The sequence below is a fragment of the Mustelus asterias genome, unplaced genomic scaffold (genome assembly GCF_964213995.1).
Source record: "Mustelus asterias unplaced genomic scaffold, sMusAst1.hap1.1 HAP1_SCAFFOLD_2897, whole genome shotgun sequence".
Lineage (NCBI taxonomy): Eukaryota > Metazoa > Chordata > Chondrichthyes > Carcharhiniformes > Triakidae > Mustelus > Mustelus asterias.
In genome coordinates, this window is record NW_027592842.1 from 12,437 (window position 1) to 38,385 (window position 25,949).

The 25,949-nt window shown below is 43.7% G+C and overlaps 1 protein-coding gene and 1 non-coding gene across 2 annotated transcripts; both read right to left on the minus strand.

Annotated features, from left to right (window-relative positions):
* Positions 1-1,779: 1,779 nt before the first annotated feature.
* LOC144490123 (discoidin, CUB and LCCL domain-containing protein 2-like) lies at positions 1,780-24,275 on the minus strand. The gene is made up of 11 exons (XM_078207932.1): positions 24,158-24,275; positions 21,400-21,574; positions 19,677-19,717; positions 17,703-17,918; positions 15,243-15,367; positions 13,825-13,981; positions 11,788-11,907; positions 9,580-9,673; positions 8,494-8,543; positions 5,765-5,902; positions 1,780-3,805 (listed from the first exon to the last, which is right to left on the minus strand). The coding sequence occupies exons 1-11, from the start codon at positions 24,273-24,275 to the stop codon at positions 3,357-3,359; spliced, it is 1,683 nt and encodes a 560-aa protein (XP_078064058.1). The 3' UTR covers positions 1,780-3,356.
* On the minus strand, positions 2,615-2,810 carry LOC144490124 (U2 spliceosomal RNA). Its single transcript, XR_013497159.1, has one exon. It is a non-coding gene; the product is annotated as a U2 spliceosomal RNA (small nuclear RNA).
* Positions 24,276-25,949: the final 1,674 nt, after the last annotated feature.

Genomic DNA, 25,949 nt, shown 5'->3' on the forward strand with positions numbered 1-25,949 from the left:
GGACAGGGAGACACGGAGGACAGGGAGACACGGAGGACAGGGAGACACGGAGGACAGGGAGACACGGAGGACAGGGAGACACGGAGGACAGGGAGACACGGAGGACAGGGAGACACGGAGGACAGGGAGACACGGAGGACAGGGAGACACGGAGGACAGGGAGACACGGAGGACAGGGAGACACGGAGGACAGGGAGACACGGAGGACAGGGAGACACGGAGGACAGGGAGACACGGAGGACAGGGAGACACGGAGGACAGGGAGACACGGAGGACAGGGAGACACGGAGGACAGGGAGACACGGAGGACAGGGAGACACGGAGGACAGGGAGACACGGAGGACAGGGAGACACGGAGGACAGGGAGACACGGAGGACAGGGAGACACGGAGGACAGGGAGACACGGAGGACAGGGAGACACGGAGGACAGGGAGACACGGAGGACAGGGAGACACGGAGGACAGGGAGACACGGAGGACAGGGAGACACGGAGGACAGGGAGACACGGAGGACAGGGAGACACGGAGGACAGGGAGACACGGAGGACAGGGAGACACGGAGGACAGGGAGACACGGAGGACAGGGAGACACGGAGGACAGGGAGACACGGAGGACAGGGAGACACGGAGGACAGGGAGACACGGAGGACAGGGAGACACGGAGGACAGGGAGACACGGAGGACAGGGAGACACGGAGGACAGGGAGACACGGAGGACAGGGAGACACGGAGGACAGGGAGACACGGAGGACAGGGAGACACGGAGGACAGGGAGACACGGAGGACAGGGAGACACGGAGGACAGGGAGACACGGAGGACAGGGAGACACGGAGGACAGGGAGACACGGAGGACAGGGAGACACGGAGGACAGGGAGACACGGAGGACAGGGAGACACGGAGGACAGGGAGACACGGAGGACAGGGAGACACGGAGGACAGGGAGACACGGAGGACAGGGAGACACGGAGGACAGGGAGACACGGAGGACAGGGAGACACGGAGGACAGGGAGACACGGAGGACAGGGAGACACGGAGGACAGGGAGACACGGAGGACAGGGAGACACGGAGGACAGGGAGACACGGAGGACAGGGAGACACGGAGGACAGGGAGACACGGAGGACAGGGAGACACGGAGGACAGGGAGACACGGAGGACAGGGAGACACGGAGGACAGGGAGACACGGAGGACAGGGAGACACGGAGGACAGGGAGACACTGAGGACAGGGAGACACTGAGGACAGGGAGACACTGAGGACAGGGAGACACTGAGGACAGGGAGACACTGAGGACAGGGAGACACTGAGGACAGGGAGACACTGAGGACAGGGAGACACTGAGGACAGGGAGACACTGAGGACAGGGAGACACTGAGGACAGGGAGACACTGAGGACAGGGAGACACTGAGGACAGGGAGACACTGAGGACAGGGAGACACTGAGGACAGGGAGACACTGAGGACAGGGAGACACTGAGGACAGGGAGACACTGAGGACAGGGAGACACTGAGGACAGGGAGACACTGAGGACAGGGAGACACTGAGGACAGGGAGACACTGAGGACAGGGAGACACTGAGGACAGGGAGACACTGAGGACAGGGAGACACTGAGGACAGGGAGACACTGAGGACAGGGAGACACTGAGGACAGGGAGACACTGAGGACAGGGAGACACTGAGGACAGGGAGACACTGAGGACAGGGAGACACTGAGGACAGGGAGACACTGAGGACAGGGAGACACTGAGGACAGGGAGACACTGAGGACAGGGAGACACTGAGGACAGGGAGACACTGAGGACAGGGAGACACTGAGGACAGGGAGACACTGAGGACATAATAGGCTTTACACAAGACAAAAAGAAAGTGTGATGGTTTGGGGTGATTGCTTCTCACGCAACAACAGCAACATACATTTGCTGCTACAGGGACTTGCCCACCACCCTACACACACATTGCCGAGAGTCTAGCATGTCCTGTGCTGAACACCAATGGTTAAAATTTCCTCCCTATGGCATCCATCTCATTTAGAAAGTGAGGGTATTCGGAAAACAAATCTGAAATTGTCTAGACAGCTATGCTGCTCAGACTGCATTAAAAAAAAACCCGTCCGCAGAAGGAAACACCTCACAGTGGAGAGGTCTGCACTCATTGTGTAACTACTCCCAGACATAGCTGGAGTGAAAACATACCCATAACTAACGATCCTCAATAGGCTCGATCACGTTCCGAGAGAAAGTTAAAATTCAATCTACAAAGCACATTAAATTCATCAAAAAGACTAACTCTAATTTGCTCCCTTAAAAAAAAATGGCCCTCACTTTAAATGGGGATTCTGCTGGTCTCAGTCAAAAAGAGACAGAACTCCAGAGAAAAGCATCTCTGTTTGCCACTTATTTGTACTGTTATTCTACGAGTTACAGTGGGAGACTGGTAGAATTCCTGAGGAATTTTAGGGCCTACAGGATAAGCTATTTAAAATGGTTCTCAACGCTGTTTTTTGAAAAATCAAATTCAATCAAATCAAGTCCAATTCAGAGTCTCAAGTTGAGACATTCCCGATCCAAGCTGACAAGACAGGGCTCTCACCCCCTGTCTTGGGCTTGATCGACATGATCCAAGCTGATTGGAGTAGGCATTGCACCTCCTCCAAGGCTTGATCTCATTTGCATCTTAGCCAAAAGGCCGAGGTGCTGCTTTTAAAAATTGCTTCAAATGAAGCTAAAATGTAACCTAATGACTTCAACCAAGTACATACAGCATGTCGATACTACCCTTGATCTTAGCCAAAAGGCCGAGAAGCGATGGTTCTCAACGCTGTTAAGATAAGCTGCAGTGTTAATGGGAGAGGATGTTCTCTCCAGGCTTTTTCCACATGTCTCCCCCATATAACCCAGCTCAGACTTGACATTAAGTATTGTCTTCTGCCTCTCCAATTTAACACCTGCCATTGTAGGCAGTTCTATGAGGTTGTTTCCTTAATTCAGATTTCAGTAGGTAATGGTTGGCAGCTAATAGCATAAAATCAGCTGAACTGAACCGCAACGGACTGACCGGAATCAACAATTTTTTTCATGTTTTAACGTGGAGCATTATCTAACCGTTTGGTACCGGGCAACATGGAATACCATACCAGTATGAATCAGCCTCTACAATCCAGGCACATGCAGTTGAACGGCAACATTCAAGAAGACTCTGTATTCCAACCATAAACAGGCAACAGTTTCTGTCACGGTAACTTGCCTACCCATTAGCTTTGGACAATCATTTCTTTCGCTGCAGCAATATTCTTTTAAACTCATTCTCTTCTTCCCGCCAAAATACCTTCTGTACGTTGTCTCCTTTTGGAAGTTCACTCAGCATCTGACGCTGCTAGTATCTGCGGTACACTGATTGGTACCTGGTATCCTAGTTCCTCCGCAGGCATTGGGACCACCGTTCCTTTCGGTGTATCATAGCCTACCTGTCCAGAAGGGGCACCCTCAGTTCTAGGTAACAATGTGCTTAAACTACCCGCCACGGAAGGGCCTGTGCCACCCACTGATTTAAAGGTGGAGGCTGCTGCAGATCCCAAGGTTCCAGTTGGGTGACCAGAAATTTCCATTATGATTGGAGTGGCATATTCAGGGCTTGAAACTGGTAAAGGTTCTGCATATGCATGGTAAATCTCTGACACAGGAGCGTCATAGTGACCGTCCCCATCTGGATCACTGTATCCTGTTTCAGCATCTTCCTCTGGTTTAAAACTGGACCCCTGTCGTAGTGTCCCTGCTACTCCTGCCACGAGGGGCTGGGCATATTCTGTAAATGTAAAGTCATATCATTAGTCCTCTGAATAATGGATTGGCATTATTTTACTTTTCTGCACTTTAGTCCCAAGTAATAAAAGTTACGATCTGTGGCTGTTATATTCGGGTCCTCTCCATGACACCTTTTCTGGCGATCTAGCTACCAAACACTGACAACAGACCAGTGCAGGGTGGAAGAAGAACCACGGTCATTTTAAATAAATCTCTGTTCACACGCCAGTTAAAACAAAGTTCTCTCTCCCCACACTTCTCCAGGTTGCTGTTATCTACCTCTCTTTGGAGCTGAGGGTGCAAGAGAGAAGCATGCTTCCTATCTCTGTCACCGGTGCCCTGTAACTAGCTGCTGAATCCAAGAGACAATGCCTGGAGTATCCTCACCTCAACTGTAGATCCAGACATGAATGCAGGGTGCAAGTTGAAGGACAAATACTCAGCAGCATCATGCTATAAAATGTGCATAGACTAAGGACTCATGGAACAAAGCAACAGTGTGACGTTAGTGTACCTTTAAGGAATGTTTTTTAAAAAAATCATGTTCTCTGCAGTTGTAAGCAGGACTTTTGGTTTCATTGTTGCTGGGAGGCCTGCTAGAAGTTATTTTATTGCTGCTTCAATGGTTCAAATGGGGTTTTATTTTTACTCTGGACCTCAGGTGCTTTCTGGGATTTGTTTTATGACCCTGCATTGTGAGAGGGAAGATTGATTGACAAGTCAAAGTCAAGTGGTTCCTCCCCAGAAAAATCAAAGAATTCATTTTCAGTTTTGGTTTTAGCGTCAGAAGCTGCCTGGTTGTCAAGTGCTTCTCTCTTTCTCTCCCTGGGATTGTAAATTCTGCTGGCTAGCTGGAAGCAAGGCTTCTTGCCTTCCTGGAGTGAAAATTCTGCTGCTGGTGGTTCGCTAGTTAGTAACTAGAATCTGTCCCACTCTCCCTGGTGTTTTGGGAAGCCGTTCTGACTTCAGGCTTGTGAGTGTGTGTGTGTGTGTGTGTGCATGTGCATCTCAAGAGAATTGCAGCATCCAACCAAAGGACTAAGTTCCAGCATCATGCAAGCATTCATATTTTCTGTGCTAAACCTGTGGCAAGGATTTAGTATAGGAAAGTTTAGAACATTTCATATATTTGTCAAGGGTTATACAATATCATGGTTGTTTTTGTTCTTGTTTGTAACTGGTAAAAATTATTGCTAATTTTCTTTCTATATATGTTAACTGTATTCTTAAATAAACTTTGTTTAATAAAAGCTCCCTGGTGGGTCAGTTGAATCATATCTGAAGTGAAACATCGCATGCTCACCCTAGCCAAAATCAAGTTGCAAAACTTATGATCCAGGCAGGCTTCATAAAACACTTTGGAGTTTCTGACCTGAATTATAACAATGGGCCTCAGAAGAGTTCTCTGAAAACCAGTTAGTTATCAGAGGGGGACAAAAGAAGGCTTACTGTGAGCTCATACACAAAGAATCAACACTTGAATAAGTAGAGTAGCAGGATCATTTGAGACCTCAGTTAGGAGTGGGTTTCCCTGTCCTTTAGAGAATCGCCCCAGACCCAGGTAAGGATCCAATGCTTAGGGCTATGAGCCATGGCCAATGGCAGATGAATCAAATTTTTCATGGCGGTGGAACTGATAGAAACTTGAGGGACAGCAGCTCCTTCAGGAACAGGACTTGCGTCACCTATAAGCACTTGAGGAAGGCATCATTTCCGATAACCAGAATATCAGCCTGATGGGCCAACACATTCTGGCCTTAGAGAGAGTTAATATTTACCAGATTTTTTTGTGGAAAGGAAAAAGCAGTTTGAAACTTTGCAGCCACGTATCTACACAACAATTCATTCTGCAGACATGACCATAGCAAGACACTATTGATCCTATTTTATAGTAAGCGGTTTCATGGGACTGCCTGTTTTAAATGATTGCTCAGTCTCTACATTTATTGCTGTCGAATACCTGCGGGTTCTGTCTGGATCATTGTGCTGGCATTCCGGGCTCTCAGACGGCTCATCTCGCTGCTGCTGTAGCGCACAGAAGTGTCATCTGGTTCAGCATTTTTCGCAGGTAGAAACTGTTTCATCCCCTTCCACCAGCCTGCACCATAATTTCCAGTTAGTTAAATAGTCACAAACACTACTGCTGGTCAGAAGAGCCACACAGGCTATCAATATTCTTCGAATATTATCAGCAATACTCCAATTCAAATGTTATACCCCCCCATGGCACTGTACATGCTTTCCCTTCAGGTATTCACCCACCTCCCTTTCGGAAGTTACGGCTGCACCACTATTCCAGGTGTCATGATACACGTTTGTCCTATCAGGTATGTCATAGGAATTGAAGTAAGAAATGCCAATGGGAAAGAAAAGCCAACCAAAGCCCATCTTTCATTTCAAACCGTTAGAGAGTCTGGATTACTCAAGACTTTCCATTTGTGATTCATTAGCTGGCAGTGAACCTGCTTCTGTGTGGCCTTGGATTTGTGTGTGTGTGTGTGTGTGTGTGTGTGTGTGTGTGTGTGTGTGTGTGTGTGTGTGTGTGTGTGTGTGTGTGTGTGGAGAATTATCAACATCGATCTATGCAATAATCAACTAATCCTATGGCCTCTCATTGAATGACAAAATCAAGGCCAGCTCCCTACATTAATTACACATTCACCCAATTTTGTTAGACAAGTTCAAATTTTTTAACTTCATAAAGTTATAAAATCTATTGCATTAGTTTGACATCAACTTTGACATTTCGTTACAGATAAAACTTTTAAACTGATTGATAATCTCTCCCTCATCTGTAATTCCCGTTGCAATTTTTCTTTTTTTAAAATCGCTATCGGGCCTGTCTTCCTCAGAGCTTTCTGTTCTCGTTGTCTCCAAACGTGCCATCCTAAAGGCCTTTCCTCCTCTCTCTATACTCATTGTTGAAATCAAGATTCATTATGTATTGCAAGAAGTCTCACAACACCAGGTTAAAGTCCAAAATGTTTAATTGGTATCACAAGGTTTTGGAGCGCTGCTCCTTCATCAGGTGGGTTCACAAACAGGGCATATACAGACACAGACTCAATTGCAAGGTAATGGTTGGAATGCGAGTCTTTACAGGTAATCAAGTCTTTACAGGTACAGACAATACGAGTGGAGAGGGGAATAATCACAGGTTAAAGAGATGTGAATTGTCTCAAGCCAGAACAGTTAGTAGGACTTTACAAGCCCAGGCCAATCCTACTAACTGTCCTGGCTTGAGACAATTCACACCTCTTTAACCTGTGATTATTCCTCTCTCTACTCACATCGTCTGTAAAGACTCCATCACCACCAACACACACTGTGTACCATCTACCACCTCTTTAACCTGTGCTTAACCCTCTCTCCACTCGCATTGTCTGCACCTGTAAAGACTTGATTACTTGTTAAGACTCGCATTCCAACCATTATCTTGCAATTGAGTCTGTGTCTATATATACTGTGTTTGTGAACCCAACTCTCCACTCACCTGATCAAGGAGCAGCACTCTGAAAGCTCGTGATACCAAATAAACCTGCTGGACTTTAATCTGGTGTTGTGAGACTTCTTACTGTGCCCATCCCAGTCCAACACCAGCATCTCCATATCATTATATATGTAGTCTTAGATTCTAGTTCATTGCTTCCTTGGACCTTTAGGCAATTGAACTGTATTGCACCAGAGAGGAAAATGCATATTACTCCCTGTAAACAGGTTTGTATATGTATAATGCAGCTGTTGGCTACAAAGAACAGTATTCAGAAAGAATTGCTCAATCCTCCTCATACTCAAAGAATATGTGAAATTATTAGGAGAAATGAAAAATAGTTTTATTACATGCATCCCTCACTCGTTCATTAATTTTTGAAACACAAGTTTGGTGCCATCTGGTTCTTGGTCATTATTTCCTGATCTACCGTAGCTTTTTGATGCCTGTATTGTGGCACTTGTCCCTGCACCTGGTTTCATATTTTCCTAAAAGAGTGCTGCTGACAAATTATGTGGATGAACTTTACAGGCTAGAGACATGAGATTATCCTTTCAAGGCCCGCCTTCCCCCCCTCCCCAACACAGAACTTCCCTTTGGTTCTTTGCACTCTCCCCCTTTCCTGCTGCTGTCCTTGCTTATAACCCGATGCATCTATAACCTTTTCCAGTTCTGATGAAAGGTTGCCGACCTGAAGCATTAATGTTTCACTGCACAGACGCTGCCAAGTCTGCTGAGTATTTATTTTCATATCAGATTTTGCTTTTGAAAACGTTACATTCAATCACAAAACGCAGCCGTTTTGTAACCATGTCAGCTTGACTCAGTTTGGGACCAAAACAGAAAATACTGGAAAATCTCAGCGGGTCTGACAGCATGTGTGGAGAGGGAATAGAGTCAATGTTTCGAGCGTGGATGACCCTTCGCCAGACTTGAAACGTTGCCTCTGTTCTCTTCCCACAGATGCTGTCAAACCGACTGAGATTTTCCAACTCTTTCTGCTTTTATTTCAGATTCCAGCATCCGCAGTATGTTGCCTTTATTTGACTCAGTTCGAGCACCATCAAGCACATGAGTTTAGATTCAAGACTCACTGCTGACTTCAACAGCTATCTCGGGCCACTGCAGAATTATCAGGCTTTTGGATGAGATGCTAAACCACCCTCTCTATCTGCCTACTTAGCTGGAGCATCACTCACCTGCTCGATCCCAATACGGTAAGTTGTAAGGCCCTGCTACAGGCTTCTTTCTGCAATGGAAATAATTTCAGTTATCAGCTGAATGGCTGTGACTTAATACTTCACAGACAATGCACTTAGAATCATAGAATCTCTACAGTGAAGGAGGAGGCCATTCAGCCCGCTGAGTCTGGGCTGATGGGCTGAATGCCCATCAACAATCCCATCGTGGCCCCATCCCTGTTACCCCACACATTTACCCTGGTAGTCCCCCTAATTTAGCATGGCCAATCAACCTAGACCTCAACCTAATCTTTGGACTGAGAGAGGAAACCGGAGTACCCGGAGGAAAGCCTCGCCGACATGGGGAGCATGTACAAACTCCGCACAGAAGTGACGCAAGGCCGGAATTGAACCTGGGTCCTTGACGCTGTGAGACAGCAGTGCTAACCACTATGCCGCCCCAGTGCTGCATCAGAGGGGAAAATGCATGCACGTTATCCCTAGTATTTTTAACATCTAGAATAAAGACCTTTAGTAATAAAAGGCACAGTGGTTCGCACTGCTGCCTCACAGCGCCAGGGATCCGGGTTCAATTCCCGGCTTGGGTCACTGTCTGTGCAGAGTTTGCACGTTCTCCCCGTGTCTGCATGGGTTTCCTCTGGGTGCTCTGGTTTCCTCCCACAGTCTGAAAGACACGCTGGTTAGGTGCATTGACCCAAACAGGCACTGGAATGTGGCAACTAGGGGAATTTCACAGTAATTTCAATGCAGTGTTAATGTAAGCCTTACTTGTGACTAATTAATAAACGTTTTACTTTACTTTAAGGATCTAGATAGAGAAAGAATTGTGACTGCCCGACCATTCATCATAACTCAAAAGTGATAATGAATGAAAAACATCCAGAGTTTTGTTTTTCTCAGGTTCGCAAAGTCAGCTTTAACCTTTTATACGCAGAAGCCTGATTTATTAGAAGAAATCCATCTTAACATTAAATTATTGGGAATAATATTTCAAAAGTTTAAATAAGGTTATTCATTACTTTTTTTAAAGGAACATAATCTTTATTTATGCAATCCCTGCTCCTCGGCTGACCATTTGCTCACCTGTTTCTCCAATGCCAGCCACATACAAGGATCAGTATAAGGGTAGTAAGCACCATGACTAACACAGGCACCAGGACAGCCGCCAACGCCACATCTGAAACCCATTGAAAACAGCTGCAGTTCAGCTAAAGCCAAGTACAGACTAGCTTTGAAAAAAAGGATCCATTAGGCCAGTAATCTCACATTTCTATGTTTAAATCTGAAATGTGAAACTAAACAGTTTGTGTTTGCAAACACTTCTAAAGTTTCTGGCGAACAACAACATTTACAGTCGCAAATTTTCACAGCACACTTACGGTAGAACCTTCAATAATATCAGTTGTATTTGTACCAATACACAATTATACACAAACTCTGAGGTGTCTGATGACATTCTGTACTCATAGGCATGTGTGAACTTTTAGAAACAAAACCAGAAACACTAATTTTACATGTGCAAATCTTCCAGAAAGTTCTTCCTGGTAACCTCAATCATCCTGAACTTCTCTTTCAAGCTGAACTACCCATTCCAAATGAGTCGGGTGCACTTGTAAGTAACTTTTTAAAAAGAGGAAAGCTGTAGATATTATGGCATAGTGACAGAATACAACTGGGAGAAACTGTAAAGATGATTTAAGCTTCCCAAACTTTATCCAGGTGGTTAACTAGGGGCACAGAATGCTCTGTAAATATTTGGCCTGTTGTACCTTTGGATAAAACATAGGCCGAAACAAAGTCCAACCAATGCACTCTAAAGATGTGCGGATTAGGTTGATTGGCCATGCTAAATTGCCCCTTAGCGTCAGGGGGATTAGCAGGGTAAATAAATGGGGATAGGGCCTGGGTGTGATTGTTATTGGTGCGGGTTTGATGGGCTGAATGGCCTCCTTCTGCAATATAGGGATTCTATTCTTCTATTCTATTAGCAAGCAACTCTACATCTGAATTAACCAAATCGTTAACTCAGATCTCTAAGAAAATAGGTATGCTTTTTAATTGATTGAATTACCTTGGTTACCATTCTGCTATGTCACAGTTGACCTTTGCACTAAAAGGTATTTAAATGCTTAACTCAACAAAGCAGTGGGTTAATAGTAACTAACTGAATTCTACTCAGGATTGCCTGTTCAGAAGGATTAATAATGGTACATGGGAGTAACTGTGAGTTAATTCCCCGCCTCCACCCACCCAGTAGTTCAAGAGTAAAGCACCATAAGTTAAGGCCCTGAGGTAACAACTTAATTCAGACAGGGAAGGACTCAATTCAAACCAATCCTTGTGTGGTGGCGAGTAAACTGTTCTCAGCTGGGTGGGCTGACAAAAATACAATAGAAATGGTCAGGGGTTAGACATCTGTGATGGTCTTCATGGAAAGAATAGCACACCGATGGTAACTGTTAGTGCTCGTATATAAAGACCTACCACCTGGTACGGCCCTATTCCATGTGGAATCACACCCAGCTAAGGACTGCCATCTTCAGGCCAGGAGGCTTAAAGGATGGAAAGAAAAATTAAGGGAACGTATGTCCAGGTTCAATGTATTGTGACGACCGAATATGTTAAATATCATATAGATTTCCAGGAATTAACAGTGGTTTTCGGGGAATGAATTTGTAATTCTCTTCTGTTCCATCGAACCAGAAAACATGTGGTTTTATTTACCAGAATGCAAAGGGACTGATGTGTCTTGTATTCAGCACACTGATTTGATTAAGTAAGACTAATGCTGATTTTAATTGAGTTTTTTTTTTAACCCAGCGTTTTGGAGATATCATTCCACAATATCACCCATTTTTCTGTGAAAATTGAAAACCAGTAGCTTTGCTTCAATTGTATTGGATTGCACTGTTCCACAATGCACAGATCGCAAAGCTTTGTTTGCTAATTCTATCAACTGACTTAATTAAGGATAAGCTTTGCGCATTACCTTACATATTAGTGATTCTCACACCACTCATTCAGCAATTAAACTGAGAACTTACATCAGGGATTTTAAAGAGTCAGAACAGTTGCAGGCATGACTATTTCATCACAAGTCTGATAATACTGTTACCTAATTTTAAAAGTTAAATGGGATTCCATTTTAAAGAATTTTTTTTCCCACTTTTCTATTAATATTTCCAGCTGGTTGCAGAGGCCCAAACCCTGAAACAGGATTGAATAATATTAGTGTCTGCAGAGCTGCCAATATTTCAGTTAGTAAAGGGCCTCACTGATGGCTTGGCATACCTTTGGTCACCTTAGGAGTCAGTGAATTGTTCTTGACTTCTGGCGTAAAGGTCATTTCATCAAACTTTGGAGGGATTTCTGTGCTGAGCACAGGAGGCAGAGACTGGGATGGAGCCCGAGCTGCAAAAACAAATAACAGGAATATGATGTAATACGAGAATTAGCCAGGAAAACATTTCAAGTGTTGTGATAGCTTCTCTTTAATGGACCAGCCTCCTCTTCTGTGAACTGGAATCGGTCCCAAGGCTATAACTTTGTTCCTTCGCCCCCACAGAAATGAGCAAACTCAGGACTAGTTCACGAAGATTGGAAGCAATATGCATACTCCTAGACTCAACCATACATGCAGCTGTGAGCACGCTTCCTGCAGCACTGCTTGCAAACGTGTGTGTGCAACAATTATCTGGGAGGAGTTGGGAGTAAAGAATCCGAATGTAGAAGAACTCTGTGCACCCACAGTTACTATATGGTGCTTGCCAAGGTCAAATCACCGGCAAGAGAAAACAGAGTCAAGTTCCAACCCCTGGGTTATCTTTGTTTTTGAATGATAGAAAGTGCAATTTGACAGGGTTTGGATGCAACAGCCAGTGCCACATGAAGGAATATAGAGAAAAGTATTTCTAGTTGCATTTTATAGACCTCATCAATATACTGACAACCAGAGGAGCTGTGGAAAATGTGTCAAACGTATTATAGGTCTTACTGTGTAGAAAATTCATCTGGGAACAGATCATCAGCACTTGTTTCAGACGTGATCACTGTCACTGAGGCCCAGATAATCAGCAAGAGGACAAGGGTGAAAGTATCTGGGACAGTTTTGCTTAACTCGTTCATGGGATATGGGCAACACTGCTTAGACCAACATTTGTTGCCCATCCCCACTTGCTCTTGAAGGTGGTGGCGAGCCACTTCTTGAACCGCTGCAGTCCATGTGGTGTGGGTACACTCACAGGGCTGTAAGGGAGAGAATTCCAAGGTTTTGACCCATTGACAGTGAAGGAGCGCCCATATGTTTCCAAGTCAGGGTGGTGTGTGGCTTGGAGGGGAACTTGCAGGTGGGCAGTGTTTCCACTGCATCTGCTGCCCTTGTTCTTTGAGGTGGTGAATTTAGAGGGTGCTGTTGAAGGTGCCTTGGTGAGTTGCTGGTGCTGGAATGTGCCTTCTTGCAATCACTCCTGCTGACTTCACCAAAGCTTATAAGGGTTGTGTGAAGCTCCACACAGCTCAATATTAATGATCTGTGCCACAGGAGGGATACCTGGGAGTGTCTGTGTGATGGGTGCATACCACAGTCATGCATGGTGCTCAATGCTTTTTTTGAAAAAACATGTTGGTTCTCTTCAGGGAGCCAGGTTTCAATCCCAGACAGGACCACTCAAGTAGCCCCATGGGTGCCTTACCAAGAGTACATCTACGGACCAGACGTGTGGTCCCAAACTTTGGTAGCTTCTGACCCTCCATCCTCTGATATTGATAGCAATGCTTGGAGTGGATGGAGGTTTTGCACCTAATAGCCTATTACAGAATGCACAACTTAAAAGCTGGATCTACTGCATTCAGGATCTGGTCCAGTTTCCACATTCTCCTGCCAATGTTAGAGCAGAAGTGCATTAGGGAAGCTGGTTGCTGAGCGTTCTCATGCCACATAACAACTACATTGCAAAGCATTTTTCCAACATTATCTACAAATGGCTTTTCTCTTTCCATTAAAAATTCAGCATTTGTGTAGTTACATTTCAGCAAGGATAGAGAGTGGCTATAATAAATTTATATAGAATCATAGAATCCCTACAGTGGAGAAAGAGGCCATCCGGCCCATCGAGTCTACACCAGCCCTCCGAAAGATTGTCCCACCCAGGCCCTTAATCTGAACAAGCTTTTTTTAAGTATATTCTTTCATGGGATAAGAGCACCACTGGTAAGGGTAGCACTTGTTGCTTATCCCTAACTGCCCTTGGAAAGGGGGCACACCACTACATTCTTGAACGACTGCAGCTCCACTGTAATTTGTCACTGAGTATGTTATGGGAATCTTACCCAATGAAGGTTGGAATGGCTGGCAACCCAACAGCTCTACTTTCAGTGCTGCCTTCTGATGCCACTGCACTGGATTAATCTGAATGTAACGGGCGAGAATGGGTGGGATGAAGTTGTTCCGAACTTCTTGGTAATTGTTAGAATTTCCTTGGAATATCTGAGGAAAAAAAAGTGTACCAGAATTTTTCTCTTTTCATGGCCATTCATTTTAATCATGGCTGTTCATCAGAATCAATATCCTGATCCCCCACTCTCCCCATATCCTTTGATCTGTTTGGTCCCAAAAGCTATATTTTCCCCGTGTCTGCGTGGGTTTCCTCTGGGCGCTCCAGTTTCCTCCCACAGTCCGAAAGACGTGCTGGTTAGGTGCATTGGCCATGCTAAATTCTCCCTCAGTGTACCTGAACAGGTGCCAGACTGTGGCGACTAGGGGATTTTCACAGTAACTTCATTGCAGTGTTAGTAAGCCTATTTGTGACACTGAGAAATAAACTTTAAACTTTCATTTCTTCTTGAAATCGTACAATGTTTTGGACCCAACTACTTTCTATGGCAGTGAATTCCACAGATTCACCACTCTCTGGGTAAAGAAATTTCTCCTCACCTCAGTCCTAAAAGGTTCACCCCTTATCCTCGAACTATGACCCATAGTTCTGGATTCTTCCACCATCAGGAACATTCTTTCTGAATCTACCCTGTTTAATCCTGTTAAATTTTATAATTTTCTATGAGATTCCTGATCACCACATCCAAATCTTATTTATAATCGCATATTTTTCATTTACTAATCAAAAATGCAACTCCAACGTTTGGATTTCAAATTAGCCATGGGGCTAGTTGTTAACGTATTGGACAATATTGATTTGTCAATCATAGGCTTCATGCCTTGTGACTTCTCCCCCATCCATTAATATCAATAGATGGGAACTGCCGTCAAAGCACTCATTATTTGCTGGTAAGTCATCTCCCAAATTCAAAACCCCATTGGTGACTTGGATTTTGGAAAGTCCCACCCACTGATTTCATATACGCAAAGTCACAGGAACATGCCAACAAACCCATTACCAGTGGAAAGTAGTGAGAGTTAATACTTGGAAACAACCTTATTGTTCCCGCACACTCACAAATATAACTTTAATGAGACTGCTTTTTGAGAACTTTAAATATAAAGTAAAGATAAATATAAAGTAAAGATTACAAAACACTTTAAACACTTAGAACACAAAGTCACATGTGATATGGCTTTCAAATTCTGATCATATTTTTATTATCGAGGCATCCTAATGTCTATTAGCTAGCAAATAAAATGTATAATCAACTATTGCAGAGATGTAGCTATCATAAAGACTCAGTGTAGTGGGATTATATAGAATTGAGGACTTTGCTTTACAAACAGCAACTCACTTTAGTGTACTAACCATGTCCAGGTCACTGTTGGCTTCTTTATATACCTTCCAATCCTGCCCATCATGTCGGGAGAGGATTCGGTATGCAGATACATAAAAAGAATATTCGCCCAGGGTAGAACCCGTGGTAATTATACCTGAAGACAGAAAAAATATAAGCAGACAGTAACCTAAGGATCTAACACACAGAAGTCAGTTTATGAGACTCAACTAGCCTTTGCCTAACTCCATTATTTGGTACTGGCTTGCAGCAAAGCCTGTTTGTAGCACCTTAAGCATTAATGCCTTAATGTCTTTATCTACTACTGGATACTGAATGGAGAATGATCGAAAACCTATTGCACTAAAGATTTTAAAATAGAGGATGGGGGCAGCATGATCTTAAACAATATTAACAATAAGGGGGAACAAGTGATAGATATTAGTTAAAGGCAAAATACTGCAGATGCTGGAATCTGAAAATGCTGGAGAAACTCAGCAGGGCTGACAGCATCTATGGAGAGAGAGAATATAGTCAACATTTTGAGTCCGGATGGCCCTTTGTCAGAGGTACCAGATATTAGTACCAGACTCATCCCTCTGTGTAAATATAAATGCATCAGTCCTGACAAAATGTTCTGTACAGATTTTAAACGTAAACTGATGACTTCTAAACTTTGTCAAAGGGGTCTCTATTACATAAGTCTGCAATGATAATATACATCATTCATCCAAAGTTGTCATGGGCTGCATGAGTTGTTCATTCATTGTACTACTCTGGCATGGATTAAATAAATAATTACACTCATATTTGCATTGTTAAAATTGTCCTTTTATTAGTCTTTGCGAATGGTTTATATTTTATGTCAGTTTGAACAAGCCAAACGGAGGAAATTTTCCCAAGTTTGTTCCCAGGTCAATTGTATTTTCTGAGTGCAACAAATTTTAGGGAATTGAGGTGATTGGAGAGCGTGCCTGTAAAGGAACCACCAAATTATCCTCCATTTGGATGTACATCCAGGGCAGTGTTGTCTATAAGTTTAAGAATTTGATGAGATAAACACATAGAAGAAAATAGTGGAGCACATTATTTTGCGGTAGTTTATTTTGTGTGTATTGGCACTGGCATTCGAGAAAACAAAGAAAATGCGATGGAATACTGTCCACTTGCCTGGATGAGTGCAGCTCTTGCAACACTCAAGGAGCTCAACACCATCCAAGACAAAGCAGCCTGCTTGATTGGCACCTCATCAACCACCTTAAACATTCACTTCCTCCATCAGTGTCACACAGTGACAGCATAGAATCTACAAGATGCACTGCAGCATTTCAACAAGGCAACTTCGACAGCACTTTCCAAATCCACGGAAAATTAAAAAAAATTCATTTATGGGATGTGGCCACTTTGGCTAGGCCAGCATTTATTGCCCATCCCTAGTGGCCCTTAAGTAGACTGTGGTGAGCTGCCTTCATGAACCGCTGCAGTCCAAGTGGTGTAGGCTCATCCACAGTGCTGTTAGGGAGGGAATTTCAGGATTTTGACCCAGCGACAGTGAAGGAACAGCGATATATTTCCAAGTCAGGATGGTGAGTGATTTGGTGGGGAGGCTCCAGATGGTGGTGTTCCCAGATATCTGCTGCCCTTGTCCTTCTAGGTGGTAGTGGTAATGGGTTTGGAAGGCAGACAGAATAAAGGAGCTGAATATTATTTAAATAGTGAAAGACTGCAGAAAGGTGTAGCACAGGGGGACTTGGGGAGTCATCATGCATAAATCACAAAAAGCGAGCATGCACATTCAGCAGGTAATAGGGAAGGCAAATGGAATGCTGGCCTTTATTTCAAAGGGAATAGAGTATAAAAATAGGGAAGTCTTGCTAAAACTATATAAGGCACCAGTTAGACTACACCTGGAATATTGTGAATAGTTTTGGTCCCCTTATCTACTACACTGGTGTTGGAGGCAGTCCAGAGAAAGTTCACTAGATTTATCCTGGGTATGGAGGGATTTCTTGATAGGTGAGGTTGAGTACTTTGGGGCTATTCTCACTGGAGTTTAGAAGAATGAGAGGTGACCTTATTGAGACATATAGGATTCTCAGGAGGCTTGACAGGACAGATGCTGAGAGGTTGTTTCGCCTTGTGGGAGAATCTAGAACCAGAGGGCATCATCTCAGAATAAGGGATCATCCATTTAAGACAGAGATAAGGAGAAGTTTCTTCTCTCAATTAGAGGGCTGAAGAGGCTGGATCATTAAACATTTCCAAGGTTGAGATAGATTTTTAATCAGCAAGGAAATTAAGGGTTATGTGGATAAGGCAGGAAAGTGGAGTTGAGAATTATCACATCAGATCAGTCATGATTTAACTGAATGGCGGAGCAGACTTGATGGCCCAAATGTCTTACTTCTGCTGCTATGTCTTATGGTCTTAGCATAAAACTTCGTATAGATCTGCACATAAAATCAATCTTTGCCAACGACACGAGTTGTTACCTGTTATTTTCTTCTCTTTCTTCAAGTCTATTTGAAGCCACTGGGGTTCATCAGTATGAAAAGCAGCCCAGGGTGAACCAGGCTTTTTCAGACGCGCCTTTTCTGGTCCCCAGACATGAAACTGTCCGGAAGGGTCGTGCCACTGGAGAACTGAAGACGCATTGATCTGGCTGTCTCCGATGACCCCAGACTCCATTCCCAGTGTTCCATAGCAACCTATAAAACACATAGCAAACATCTAAAATCATCAGACTGCAACCTGCCATGTACACACAAGGACTAAAGGACTAACTAAAATCAAACAATTGTTTAAAAAAAGCATGAAAGACCACTAGTTTTTATTCATCTCATATGACGACTTTTAGTCCCAGCATTATTTACTTTTAATTTGTTGATGCAAAATTGGCACTGGCAAGGCCAGAATATATTACTCATTCCTAATTGCAAGAATCACTGCAGTCCATCTAGTGCAAGTACTTCCATTGGACTATTGGAAAGGGTGGTGGAATTCCAGGATTTTTGATTCAGTGACAGAGAAGGAATGGTGACATGCTGCATGGTTAGGAGGGGAAATTTGAGGTGGTGCTGTTTCCATGTGTCTGCTGCTCTTGTCCTTCTGGGTGGTAGAGCCGCAGATTGGGAAGTGCTGTTGAAGGAGCCTTGTTGTCCGTCTCAACTCCACTTTCTTGCCCACACCACCATATCTCTTGATCCCCTGAGGCCAAACAAATCTGTCCATTTCAGCCTCAAGGATGTGATTGCACTGGAGAGGGTGCAGAGATTTACCAGGATGCTGCCTGGGCTGGAGAGGCTGAACTATGAAGAAAGATTGAACAGGCTGGGGCTATTTTCATTGAGACAGCGAAGGTTGAGAGGTGACTTTTTGGAGGTGTATAAAATTATGAGGGGCATAGATGGGGTGTATAAGAAGACACTTTTTTCATTAGTAGAGGAGTCAATAATCAGGGGGCATAGATTTAAGGTAAAAGGTAGAAGGCTAAGAGGGGAGTTGAGGAGAAACGTTTTCACCCAGTGGATGGTAGGAGTCTGGAATTAACAGTTGAATGGGAGGTTGAGTCAGAAATCCTTGTAACTCTAGTATTTAGATATTCACTTGCAATATAGTAACCTCCAGGGATATGGGCCAAGTGCTGTAAAATGGGACTAATGTCGTCAGATCTTTATTGATTGGCATGGACGCAATAGGCCGAATGGCCTTCTTCTGTGCTACAAATGTCTATGAATCTATGAATTAAGTACATCCAACGATGGGACATCCAGAACCATCTGGAGGGGACAATCCCAAAATGTGCACCCCTTTGAATGAAGGAATTTCTTCTCAATTCAGTCTTAAACATGCCCCCATGTTTCAGATTCCCCAGCCAGGGGAAGCAACCTCTTGTGTCCATCTTGTCAAAAGCCCTTTCAGAATGTTGCAAGCGCCATTTGATCAGGCGCCAACCCATAAAGATATGGAAGCTTTCCAGGTAGGACCCATGTTCTGAATCTGCTGAACGAGCAGCTACAACTGTAATTGGCCTTTGTGTTTCCAGTGTTGCAGAGCAGAAAAGAAAACCTCGTCAGGTTCCAACTACATTGTTGGAAGATATAGGTACATGACGGCAAAAATCAGGCTGGGCAACGGTGCCATGTTGTTTCCTGCTACACTGAAGGTTTATGGATGTAAAATGGCCATTTAGATGAGGCACTCAAGAGAGTTGTCAGAACCTTTGGAACTGTATCCAGCATGAGTTATGGGTTTCTGAAGTGACAGAAGAAAAATGGGAAAATTACATCTGTAAATACAGGCGTATATATGCCAGAATGAAGTGGTAGAGTGGAAAATTGATTAGGCTTTTTTTGCAGACACGAGTGATTGTTTTAAATGCTGCATTTAGAAACTGAGAAGCTCAATATTTAAGGCAACATGCAGAAGCATAAAATCACAGTTGGCTTCTTTGACCAGATACTCACCATTGGTCTTGAATGTAAACAGACTGGCTGATAATGGGCCACTGTAAAATTAAAGAAGCTAGTATGATTAAATTATACATTACTGTGTAATAAAATATCTCAGAATTAATCGTTTAACTATCCTGACATGAGCTACTAAATATTGTATTTAAAATATTCCCATTCCTTTCGAATAGGTTATTTCAAAAAGTATACAAATAAAGGAAATGACACCTCATTGGTCTGGCAGGTCCACAGAGGTTACAGTGTGATCAACAAGCACAAGATACATTGAGTCCTTTCCAACCAGTAATTGTTAGCCAGAGCAATGAGAGAAACCAAGGTGCTCTGGTTATAACTGGATAGGTAAGAAAGTGTAAAATGTGCTGGACAATGGAGGAGAGGTATTGGAAGAGGATAACTTGGGTAGCATTGCCAACAGCAGCGGAAACATTTGGCAGACTAAATATACCACAGTTATGGGTCATGAAAGTTACTGGGTTAGGTTTTGTGAGTAAGGTGAGAATAGGGCAGAGGCAGTGAGGATAGCCACTTCGGTGGGGGCCCACATGTTGTGCAGTTTTAACCCAAATCTTTTTGTACATTTGGTGGGCTAGTTGGAAGCATGCCTGCTATTCTTGGCCCACAAGCAGTGCTGCAAAGCCACTTCATCATGAGGCAGTCCTCACTCCTCACCAGCCGTTAGCTGCTGGGTTTCCCCAAGGCCTGGGAAAGCCAATTGGCCAGTGTTAAGCCTGGAAGGTAGGTCAAATGAGGCATGCAGCCTCTTCAAGATATTTAAATGACCAAAAATCACCTCATGAGAATGGGCTGGTTGCCAGCTCCTGTTAAAACCGGGGGTCAGATTTTACATTTCCAAATTTTTCTCACCTGAGCGAAATCCATTTATGCCGGGTGGGTGGGGTTGAAGCTCATGCCCCAGTGTGATATTTGGTTAGGACCACTTTGTTGCAGTGGCAAGCATGGAAGCCTGATTGAAGGAATTCAAATAGGACTTTGAAGGAGGTGTGGAGATGGATTTGAGAGGCAACAATACAATCATGGATATATCAGGAAATGGATGTTGGAGAGAAGGAGTCTGTAAGAAGTGAGGGATTAAGGACAAGTCTTTTGAGAGGGGAGATTAGGATGGTGATTTGAAAGACAGTGGGCTGTCCCTTAACAAATTGAATAATTTATAATATCAGCTAACTTGGGTGCAAAACAATTGAATTATCACTTTTACTGGAATATAAAAACCATCACTCCTTTCAGATTTGATGAATGATCATATCCAAATCCTTAACCACTCTCCTTCAGATGCTGATCAACCTGCTGTGTGTTTCTATCATTTCCCATTCTTATTCAGCTGACCAACATTCAGTTATCTCAGCTTTCTACGCTCTCAGTTTCAGCTATGCAGCGGCAATGAAGTATCAGGCAGAGGATTAATTTTTCTCACAAAAGATATTAGAAAGAGTGAGAAAACCGGACGCAAAGCCTTCACTGAGCTGACTTTGTGCAACTTTAGTGCACAGTGATATTATGGATTGCTCTGCAAAAAATAGCATGTGTCAGCAAGGATCAAGATGGTCCTTTTTGGATTTTTGACTAACACGATATCTTTACTAACATAAATGCAATATTTGCATTCCTCTGAACATTACATAATTATGACTCTCCCAACCTCATTGTTATAAGCAAATGATCACAGCAATTTTTTTTTCTCAATGATTGAACTTACAGTTTTGAGGAGACATTATTTGCAAGAGTGCTTTCATAGTATGGAATGCCTTTACTCATGACAACATTGATCCGGCCACCCAGGAAATTTGACACGACACCAGCATGAACACCAGCCATACACAGCAGAGAGGACTGGAAAAGAGATGACAGGCAACATTCGCCATGAACAGTAACTCATTACAGATCCATACAACAGCTTAGGGGCCTAAAACATGTCTGTTTTCACTTTGTGTTGAAGGCATTATTTGTTTTACTTAGTTGATCCAGACAAATTGTTCACTATGGTTAAAGCCAAGAGTTCAAACACAAGGGATAGATCGGTTAAAAGATTGGGGATTCAAGTTTAAGAAAGCTTTGTTTTACTCAAAAGGTAACAGATTTATGAAATGTGCTACTCGGGAAGACCTTTGAGAATGTGATGGAATCGTGGAATCAAAGTGTGATTGAGGGACATGTGACTGAAGTGCAGTGGAGTCTGGAACCTGGAATTGTCACAAGGATTATTCCAATTTCCTGATGTAATTTTAGTGTGATCTTAGAGAGCTAATGTAAGTGGCAAAAGATAGTCATTTACACTGTTTCACCAGGGTTTCTGTCAATTCCATTAATATCATGGCAGGAAATTGGGAGAAATTTACAGGCATCATAGGTTCAATGACCTTACCTCCTGCTCTTCAAAATTCTTAAGTGCTTATACACAGCGAGTGGTTCAGGTCTAGAATGTGCTGCCTGGAAATGTGGTGGAGGCAGGTTCAATCGAGGCATTCAAAAGGGCATTAGATATTTACTTGATTAGAAACAATATGCAGGGTTACAGGGAAACGGCACGAAGCCAAGATGCTCATTTGGAGAGCTGGAGACATGATGGGCCAAATGGCCTCCTTCTGCCATAACAATTCTGTGATATAGTTATGTCATTGCTTTGGTGTTGAGCTGACACAAAACAGCTTTTAAACATTTGATCATTTTTCAAGACAACTGTATTTTTCTTTACATTGACATATAACTTTTGAATATATAGTTGCAGGAGGAATGCATTAATAATACATCCATGTTTCTTGGTATAACTGTCTTCACATCAGGAACAAAGTGGGTGGGGAGGGGTTCAGGCAACTTGTTTCGGCCTGGAGGTTTTGGAAGCTGGTCAGACTTCCCTGCCTCATGTTTAGCACTGGAATTCATTCAAAATAAACTTCCACACCTTAATGGGATGTCACTGACAGAGAAATGGATAAAAAAATTAACCGATTACATACGGCCCACAAGCAGATTAGTTGACTGCCTCCAGCCAAAGACTTGAGTTTCTTGGCTCACTCTAGTTTAACTGCCACTGTTGAGGCAGCTTTAACCTGTTCTCTGACTGAGCAACTGAGTGTCTCAAACAATTGAGCATAATAACTGCACTTGCTTTGGATAGTAGGAGGTGGCAGCAGAGATTCATGTTTATGCAAAACTCCAGCATGGTTTATGAGATATACAACAACTGGAATGATACAATGCACACGGTTGTCATGGATCAGCTCTGAATTATGAAAATAAGCTATTGAAGATTAAGGGAATCACAGTAAAATAAAGTTTATTTAAAAGGAGTCAATGAAACTATTCAGCATTATGTACTGGAACCTATTTCTGTTACCAATTTCTCAGGGGACTCAGTAAATTTCTGGTTACATTAATGGCTGATGAAACTGTGTCACGACAAAAGAGCGGCACGGTGGCACCAAGAAAAATATTTCTAATGGTGGAAATAGGTAGTGAAGAAAAATCAGGGAACATCAACAGGTCAGGTATCTGTAGAAAGGATTAAAGTTGATGGGGGCCGCAGTTAGCACTGTTGCCTCACAGCGGCAAGGACTCGGGTTCGATTCCCAGCTTGGGTCACTGACTGTGTGGAGTTTGCACATTCTCCCCATGTCTGCGTGGGTTTCCTCCGGGTGCTCCGGTTTCCTCCCACAATCCGAAAGGCACACTGGTTAGGTACACTGGCCACACTAAATTCTCCCTCAGTGTACCCGAACAGGCAGCAGTGTGTGGCAACTCGGGGGTTTTCACAGTAACTTAATTGCAGTGTTAATGTAAACCTATTTGTGACATTAATAAATAAACTTTAAAGACTTTAAAAACTTTCAACAGCAAAACCTTGAAACAAAAAAAATGCTGAAAACACTCAGCAAGCCAGGCAACATTTGTGGAGCGACCAGGAGTGAACACCTCGGGTATAAACCCTTCTTCACAACTAGAAAGCATTACAGGTGAATAGCATTAAAAAATCAACTTTATTCCTTTCCACAGATGATGCCTGATCTGTTGATGTTCCCTGATTTTTCTTCACTTCCTATTTTCACCATTGGAAATATTTTTCTTTTTACTTACACTGAAACCTTCAATGTCTCTGTCAAACTATCTGTGGCCCCCACAGCTGGCTTTGAAACTGCTGAAATGACTGTTCCTACCGACTAGGCTTTTATATGTTACTCAGCCTGAAGCTGAAGAAACTTATTGTACGGTCATTGGTGTGGAGTGCTGCATTCTACGGGGGCAGAAGTTGGAGTTGGAGAGGTGGATAAGAACTTTTGAAGTGTGGGCAAGGCGGAGGATACTCAGAATCAGCTAAATGGACAGATCAAGGGTAGAAGTTCAGGAATCAAAAGGACTGCTGAGTACAGTTAGAGAGAGAAAGATAACGGGTCATCACTTACTCCCAGCATCGGAAAGTGATGGCCCACTGGAATTACAAGGGTTTAAAGTGCACTTACCTGCATTGGGAAACTTCATTGAAATCTCTGCTGACTGGAGCTGCTTGGGGCCTGCAGCAGAAGAGTTCCCAAAGGTCCCAGTGCAGTACAGTTCTGGCAAACAGGCAGGGGGAGGCATGCTTCCATTTTACACTTTCACTGCACTGGCTACTGAAAAGCATGATGTGAAGATGCCGGCGTTGGACTGGGGTAAACACAGTAAGAGTCCAACAGGTTTATTTGGTAGCAAATACCATTAGCTTTCGGAGCGCTCCTCCTTCGTCAGATGGAGTGGAAATCTGCTCTCAAACAGGGCTCTCAAATCTGCTCTCAAACCTGTTTGAGAGCAGATTTCCACTCCATCTGACGAAGGAGCAGCGCTCCGAAAGCTAATGTATTTGCTACCAAATAAACCTGTTGGACTTTAACCTGGTGTTGTTAAAACTCTTACTGAAAAGCATGCAAGGTTTAAAGAGAGTAAGAAGTCTCACAACACCAGGATAAAGTCCAACAGGTTTATTTGGTAGCACAAGCCACTGACTTTCGAAAGCTAGTGGCTTGTGCTACCAAATAAACCTGTTGGACTTTAATCTGGTGTTGTGAGACTTCTTACTGTGTTTACCCCAGTCCAATGCCGGCACCTCCACATCAGGTTTAAAGAGGCCAGGGAAAAGATAAGTATCCAAGGAACTGGATGAGATTTGGATCATTGGGAGGGCTGCATTGAGTCAGAGGGTGGCTTCAGACACTGGGTTGGGGGTGGAGGGCTTGGGGGGAATGTTTAGTCAGGGTGGGGATACAGAGTATTGGGGGTGCGGGGGTGTTCTGTGGGCACCTCAGTCTGGGTATTCAAAATGGTTACGCTAAAATTAGAGGTGCAATTGTCCAGGGGAAGTTCGTGTTTCTGGACAATTGTTGCGTAAAGCCTTACATGGGAACTTCCGAGAGGGATTTCCCAGTGCATCTCTGGGGTCCCGCCAAATTTGATGCTGGGGAGCCAGAATGTTACAGACCTACCAAGTGCGGACATTGGAAAAGATAACCTGTCCTGACAACAACTGAAGGAGAAATTGAAGGTAAAAACAGAAGAGGAAGAAGGAAAATCAGGTGGGTGGACAACATTGAGATGTGGACTGAGGGAGGTTCAAAGAAAGACAAAAGTAGCAAAATGATGTGATTAAGGGTATGGTGACAACAAAGGAAACAAACTTCTGGGACTGAGAGAACTCAAAGCTAAGATGATAAGCTAGAAGAATCATATCATAGAACCCCTACTGTGCAGAAAGAGCCCATTGATCCTGCACCGACAACAATTCCACCCAGGCCCTATCCCTGTAATCCCACATATTTATGCTGCTAATCTCCTTGACACTAAGGGGCAATTTAGCATGCCCCATCGACCTAACCTGCACATCTTTGGACCGAGGGAGGAAACCGGAGCACCCGGAGGAAACCCACACAGACCCGAGGAGAATGTGCAAACTCCACACAGACAGTGACCCGAGGCTGGAATTGATCCCACGTTCCTGACGCTGTGCCACCATGCCACCCAAGGAGAAAACACTCAACTAATTAGTCATTTGCACTTTGATCATTTCAACTCTGTCTGCATCTGAATATGCTAATTTTGTGTGATTCCATCATGTACAGCATATATAGGAAACAGGCAATTTTGCTGTTAGGGCTGAGACAGGGAAAAAAGGCCTGCAGCAGACGTACACAGGCTAGCTTCCATGAGGATTAAACAAGGGACCACCAGACTCTTGGTAATTTTGAAAGGTGCCAGGTAAAGAAAATAGCATCACTTACTTCT

Excerpts from the sequence above, each read along its gene's own strand:
- LOC144490123 (XM_078207932.1), bottom strand. The coding sequence starts at position 24,275 with ATGCCTCCCCCTGCCTGTTTGCCAGAACTGTACTGCACTGGGACCTTT. Across the intron at positions 21,575-24,157 it reads AATGAAGTTTCCCAATGCAG|TTACTGTTCATGGCGAATGT; the intron begins GTAAGTGCACTT and ends ATCTGTAATGAG. Across the intron at positions 5,903-8,493 it reads ACCGTATTGGGATCGAGCAG|GCTGGTGGAAGGGGATGAAA; the intron begins GTGAGTGATGCT and ends ATTATGGTGCAG.